The sequence below is a fragment of the Abramis brama genome (assembly GCF_963993115.1).
Source record: "Abramis brama genome assembly, chromosome: 2".
In the NCBI taxonomy this organism is placed as follows: Eukaryota; Metazoa; Chordata; class Actinopteri; order Cypriniformes; family Leuciscidae; genus Abramis; species Abramis brama.
In genome coordinates this window covers 39,811,264-39,818,234 of record NC_139964.1, presented here as the reverse complement: position 1 = coordinate 39,818,234, position 6,971 = coordinate 39,811,264, and the positions used below count along the sequence as shown (strand labels likewise).

General features: G+C 37.4%; 1 protein-coding gene across 1 annotated transcript; it reads right to left on the bottom strand.

Moving 5' to 3' along the window:
* Window positions 1–2,801: 2,801 nt before the first annotated feature.
* LOC311078470 (uncharacterized protein) lies at window positions 2,802–6,763 on the bottom strand. The gene is made up of 10 exons (XM_084107294.1): window positions 6,704–6,763; window positions 6,073–6,544; window positions 5,584–5,825; window positions 5,319–5,472; window positions 4,146–4,330; window positions 3,920–4,011; window positions 3,689–3,806; window positions 3,482–3,602; window positions 3,316–3,389; window positions 2,802–2,923 (listed from the first exon to the last, which is right to left on the bottom strand). The coding sequence occupies exons 7-10, from the start codon at window positions 3,791–3,793 to the stop codon at window positions 2,813–2,815; spliced, it is 411 nt and encodes a 136-aa protein (XP_083963420.1). The 5' UTR covers window positions 3,794–3,806; window positions 3,920–4,011; window positions 4,146–4,330; window positions 5,319–5,472; window positions 5,584–5,825; window positions 6,073–6,544; window positions 6,704–6,763; the 3' UTR covers window positions 2,802–2,812.
* Between the last annotated feature and the right edge of the window lie 208 nt (window positions 6,764–6,971).

Below are 6,971 nucleotides of genomic sequence, written 5' to 3'. Positions count from 1 at the left end.
AACCTTCAATATTACTGCCACGCGGAGACTGACTTTGAACGAAATTTGCTCTAATAGTTCTTACACTGGACTGACATTTTTTGCTAGCCTTCGATCCAGCGATATCATGGCAGTTTACCCAGTGTGGACATATGTGTTCCAAACTAGATGTACCGCATGGCGGTACAAAATATGACCGCCGCTCAGGCCTGCACTGGCTTTCCACAAAAAGAAATGACGTGGAGCTATTTGGCTGTATTGCGTGTTTATGTATATACCTAAAAAAAGTAGTAGTATGTGCATGTGTATGTGTGTGTCTGTGTGTGTGTGTGTCTGTGCGTGTATGTATGCGTGCGTACATGTGTGTGTGTGTTTGTGTGTGTGTCTGTGCATGTGGATTTGTATGTGTGTGCATGCTTGCGTTTGTTTGTATTCCTGCATGTGTGTGTGTGACAGTTAGGGTTGCCAACTTCAGAAAAGGAAAATGCGGGACAATCGTGGTTATTTATAGGAAAATGAGGGACACTCAAAATATTTGTACTGTATCACACAGTGTACGTCATTTCAGTGTCTGCAGTTAAGTTTGTGTTTAAAAGGTTATCAGACATAAACACATTTGTATTGCTTAACCTATTTATGTATTTAATTCTAAAAATAATTTTAATGTCATACATGAAAAAAGTCACATTACAAACAAACCATAGTTCAAAATAACAGCATTTATCTAAAATAGAAAGCTTTTTTAACATTATACACTAGGCTTACAGTTCAAAAGTTTGGGGTTAGTAAGATTATTTTTTGGGAAAAAAAATAAAGAAAGTAATTGCCTACTTTTATTCAGCAAGGATGCATTACATTAATCAAAAGTGACAGTTAAGATAATGTTACAAAAGCTTTCTATGTACTTTCTAAAAGCTTTAAAACATTAATAATAATCAGAAATGTTTTTTGAGCATATTATTCCCTCAGGTAGATTACATGTTTTCTTGCGTGGCTGGATGTTAGACTCATGAACAATAATCACGTTGTTTGCATTCGCCAAAATTGATTAGCCGAAATCAAAACGTGGACAGTGAAAGGAAATTACCGTTAGCGCGAGACGAGTCCGGCTTGAAGCGGAAGCGACCAGACGGCAGAGGATGTTCGCAAATCAAACAATGATTTGTCTCAAAACAGTGATTAAAAAAAGCTGTGATTGGATGATGACAGGTGTCGGTGATCATTCTCAAGTGTCGTGGTCAGCACTGCTGCTGTTGCTGTTGTATCAGTCAGTGGTTTATCAGCTTGTCAAAAAACGGGACACGGGAGGTCACGCACGGGACAAATAAATTAGGCCCAAAATGCGGGAGGTCACGCCTAATTCGGGACAGTTGGCAACCTTAGTGACAGTATCATCCTAAACCAGCAACCCTTCGCTCAACACCACCATCTACAGGCCGATGAGTGTACAGTCACTAAATGTGCACCTAAATGAATTTATTTTATACCCCCCCATGGATGAAATTCTACGAAACTTAGCATACCCCCAGAGGATGTCAAGTTAATCATACACATGAAATATGGTGCAGTTCTGAACATCTCCACTGAAGATAGGGGCGATTAAAGCAGAATAATATTGCATTTTCATTTTTTATGGGAGGGGCGCAAATCACAAATGAGTGATTATGGGCTAGGTTGATGTGGGCCCTTAAGAGCAACATACCATAAAAATGTCTTCATCCTCGGTGCCACGGTTCAGGTAGTTATTTAGGAAAAACTGCATTTTTTGGGTTTGGGGGGGCCCAGCGCGGGGGGGGAGTGGCCCCCGGGGACCAAACGAAATTTTTCCGTAAAAGTCTAGTGGGGCTACATGCCCACCAAATTTCATGTTCCCCGGTGTTTCGGTGTCCCTGGTATCGTTGACGAAAAAATTCAGTAGATGACGAAAAAAAAAAAAAAAAAAATCTTTGACAATCCCTATATGACCGCTTTCGCTAGCTACGCTAGCGGCGGTCATAATTATTATGCAAGTGACATTATCAATAGGATTTCTGTATACAAATTGAAGTGTTTGTTTGTTTAATTTCTCATATATTTTTAGATAACTGGTCTAAATCTGAGACGGGTTTGTTCAGTAGTTTGTCAGGTCTTTTAGGGAAAATGGAAAACCTACTTAAAGAGGTTGTTCCACATTGTTAATAAGGACATCACATTTATCATGCACCATGGAGGAAGAAAGATCTTTCTGAAGATGGAAAGCATGAAACTTGCAAAAGGCATGAAAATGGCTAATATTTTGTGATAACTGAACAAAGATAATTGAACGGTTTTCTTCTGTGCTCCAAGTCCATCACAAATCTTTTGACAGTTCAATAATCTCTGTTCAGTTTTCACAAAGTATTAGTTGTTGTCATACCTTTTGCAAGACATTGCACTGTTTCATGCTTTTCATCTTCAGAAAGATATTTCTTCCTCCCCATGTTGCATGAAAACTTTAACTTGCTTAACAATGTGGAATAACCTCTTTAAGTAGGTTTTCTATTATTTACCTAAGAAGACCTGGTAAATTACTGAACAAACCTGTCAGAGACTGATAGGTTTCTAAAAAGAAATGAGAAAGAAAAAAATAGCTTTATTTTAAAAACTAAAATCATAATTTGTATTTTCCTGAAATCCTACTGATGTCACTTGCATAATAATTTGTAACACAGTGTATATAGACATGCAGTGGTACAGATAAAAGATTCAGACACATAAAACATTTTTTTTTCCATATTTTTTTAGTTGCATCAAGTCGAAAAGAAAGTAACCAATCAGGTATTATTAAAGAAAGTAAAAGAAAAAATTAAATTAATTATTTGCAAAGATCGCAAGCCCAGTTTGAGTGTTTTGCCTTCTCAAAGTCAGGTGGAGTCATGTTAAGGCATTTCACATGAAACCAGCGTTGGCATGCATGACATTCAATCTAAAAAAAAAAAAAATTATATAAATTTCCAATTTCTGAACCTTTCCATTTTCAGAAAGAGATATATATATATATATATAAAATTATAATTAAAGGGATAGTTCACCCTCAAGTTGTTTCAAACCTGTATGAATTTCTTTCTTCTGCTGAACACAAAAGAACATATTTTGAAGAATGTCAGTAACCAAACAGTTAACTGGTCTCATTGACTTCCATAGTATTTTTTTTTCCTACTATGAAAGTCAATGGGACCAGTTAACTGTTTGGTTACTGACATTCTTCAAAATATCTTCCTTTGTGTTCATACAGGTTTGAAACAACTTGAGGGTGGGTATATGATGACAGAATTTTCAATCTGAAGTGAACTATCCCTTTAAGTTGAAAGTACTTACCCAGTCAGTTGTTGGACCACCTCCAAGGGGTTGTGTCAAACCGCAAAAAGCACAACACTCATCCTTTCTGAACACTAAAAAGTGTATAAATATTAAAATAGTAACAGGGTTACAGAAGACAATAACAGTTTCATGGTGTCTTTTTTTTCCCATTCATGTCCATCACCTGAGGCTGTCAGGATTTCCCCAGCCATCTTCTGACGCAGCTCCTTCATGTTGGTCATAGAAGAATTGATGTCCATGTGGGAGGGAACTTCAGGGAAACTATTGACAATCTCCCATGCCATCTTTGAACAATAGTTGTAAGTGTAAGAATGAATGGTATTTAGTGTCTCAACTATAAGGTTGATTTTCGAAAAACATAATAAAATACCTGCATAACAAACACACCACAGCTGTATCCATTGTGCTGGATTGTATGCTTAATTGTGGCCCCTCTCCACTCAATCTCCACCCACTCTTTTTTTCCTTGCCTCATTTTGAAGTATTGACTTGATAAATATATGACACAGTCACAGTTAGAGGCGAGGTAATACAGTTAAAGTGATTGGAAGTAATTAGAGCTGGGCTTAATGCTTTTTTTTTTTAAGCATTGTGTTTTTACCTAAATCTGATTGCAGCTTGTTTAGAGTCCTTCTCTTCATCAGTTCCTTGTGGATTGATAAGAAAAATCTGACTGGAAGATGCATGTAGATACTGGAAGAAAGAGAGAAACCCATTTAAAATTTCAGTTCAGCTTTGACCACATAGCCATAAAGAAGGACTTATTGGAATCTAATTTACAAATCTAATCTAATCAACTCACATCTATAAACTCTCTACAAACCTACCTTTATGATAATTTATGTATCTAGCCTCCAGTGCGTCGGTCTTATCAGTGATAACATAGTCCTCGGCATCTAATTCTCCTCCGTCTCATGTTGATGTAGAAGCCCGGCTCGTCTCAGCGGAACCCCGGGGCTCACGAAGGCCGCTTAAATCTCCCGCCATTTAGCAAATTAGCACACACTACACCCTGCGCAGTCAACAAGTAAACAATTTAAATTATATACATAAATTAATATATATATAAATTTATATAAGTTTATCAATAGTATGTTCGCCACAGTCACCGAACAACATCAATTAACAGTTACACCTCATTAGAAAACTCCATTAGGTCATGTAATTCAACAATCTTATGAAATTATTCGAACTTGTGATGTCTTTTTATTTAATTATCGAATATAACATTAAAAATATGCTAATTACCTGTAAAATTTAATTAATCCCGCTGATTGACACCAATAAACGTGATCTCGTCGTGACCATAGACTCGTTTGAGTAATAAGCGATTGTTTTGCGCATGCGCAGTTGGTGAAATGTGTGTCTTGCGTCACACCTGTTATGGGTGCAGTTCCACGAACATACTGCAGGAGCGCTAAAGAGCAGCGCTGCGATACACACGCTGCGATACACACTTACAAGCTCATGGAAAAAACTGCACTAGTAGGCATATCCATAGATATTATATAGAGACTAGATGCCCTTAAACGTCATCACACACATGACACACATGACCAGCGTCGGCCAATAGTGAGCCTACGTGGTGACGTGTAACACAGACGCGCTGCGCAAAAACACTACGTGAACCAACTAGAGGCCCAGAGAGAAGGAAATGAATAGTGGAATAAAGTCGTTATTTTTGTTTGTTTTTGTGCACAAAAAGTATTTTCGTCGCTTGATATACTTAAGATTGAACCACTGTAGTCACTTGGACTATATTAACGATCTCTTTAATAACTTTTCTGGGCCAGCAAGTTTCGGTCACCTAGAAGCCTATGGGGAAGTGATCCAGCACTCAGATTTCATCAAAAATATCTTAATTTGTGTTCCGAAGATGAACGAAGGTCTTACGCGGTTGGAACAACATGAGGGTGAGTAATTACTGACAGAATTTTCATTTTTGGGTGAACTAACCCTTTAATGTAATTCAGTATAAAATTAGACATCATGAATAATACCTTTGCAATGAACTGGGATGTGGCAGGTGAATATGCAGGGTATCTCTCAGGTAATGATATGCCTTTGGACCATGCAGATGGAGCGTAAGGGCAAAATCTCTCTGGGCCTTGGTGTACTCTACGCCCTGCCTCGACAGGAGATGAACCGGAAGATCTGAAATTCAATTAGCAAACGTGAGTCAGTAGGTATCCTTTTAATAGTAACTAGGAAGTCAACACAGAACATAAAATACACAAAATATTAAATGTAATATTTTCATTTTACCCGAGTAGCATTCAAGGTTGTCTTTCAGCTCTTCGTTGATGAGATTTTTCTTCTTCAGTTCTTCCAGAAGAGCCCGCATGTTCATCTTGGTCCTCTTTTCTCTCCTCAAGGCATTACTCTTCTCCCGCTGCAGTTTCCTCACTCTCGCTGAGGCTTCTTCAAGTTTGGCCTTTACAGCCTTAGGGCAAGCAGGCAATGAATACAAGTGGTCAGCGGCTCAAACTCCTCTCTCCAGTGGCTCCCTGTTATTTTGCCAAAATATACAAATATATAAATTATATATGGAAATGAATAAGTTACTTTTTTAACAATTCAATCTTCACTTTTAGATTCTGTGAGCCTAAATACATGTTTAGGTTATCCAATTCTCCAATAGAAAACACAACAGCATACATTTAAGAAATTGTATAGGCTTGTTCACTTATAAGGCAAAAATATGTTTTGTGGCTCTGGACAAAAATGGCTCTTTTGATTGTAAAGGTTGCCTACCCCTGGTTTAAGTTTCAGTGTTCACAAGTTTATTAATTTAAGTGTATAAGCGACGGAGCAAGTGAGATAGCCAGTAGTTCTCAAACTTTTTACACAGAGTACCACCTCAAATAATATTGGGCTCTTAGACAACTAACACCATATATCTTTCTGGGTACCACCAAGATAAAGGATTTAATGTAACAAGCCACATGATGCTCTCATTTGTTTGTAACAAGCCACATGATGCTCTCATTTGTTTGTAACAAGCCACATGATGTTCTCATTTGTTTGTAACAAGCCACATGATGTTCTCATTTGTTTGTAACAAGCCACATGATGCTCTCATTTGTTTGTAACAAGCCACATGATGCTCTCATTTGTTTGTAACAAGCCATATGATGGTCTCATTTGTTTGACATTCCACATGCAAATCCATTGGCAGGTCGTCTTTCACTCTTCTAGAGGTGGTTGTGCTTCTTGTTGCTTCCAGCTGAAATAAATTAAAGAAGTTTTGAGTGTCTAAAATGTGTTGTAATAAACTACACATTATATAACTCGCAGAAAAAAAAAAACTAAAGTGACATTTAATCACATATTGATATATCAATCTAATACACCTTGAATTATTGTTGGTCAATGATACACATACCCTTTGAAGATGAGCTGGAAAGTTGAAAATGCTTGGCACAATACCATCTTTAAGCCGGACTTCTCAGGGCAAGTTCCCACTGCCTCCTTATCTTTCCGGTTTTGGGAAACCTTAAAAACGTGAGAAATGTACCCAGATATATAAATTATTGTCAACATTTCCAACCCTTTTTTCCTTCTTTCAACATTAAGGGTAAGGACAAAAATACACACCTAAATTATCATGTGTTTAGGGTAATTGTATGCAGTCTATGTATGTGTGCATATAT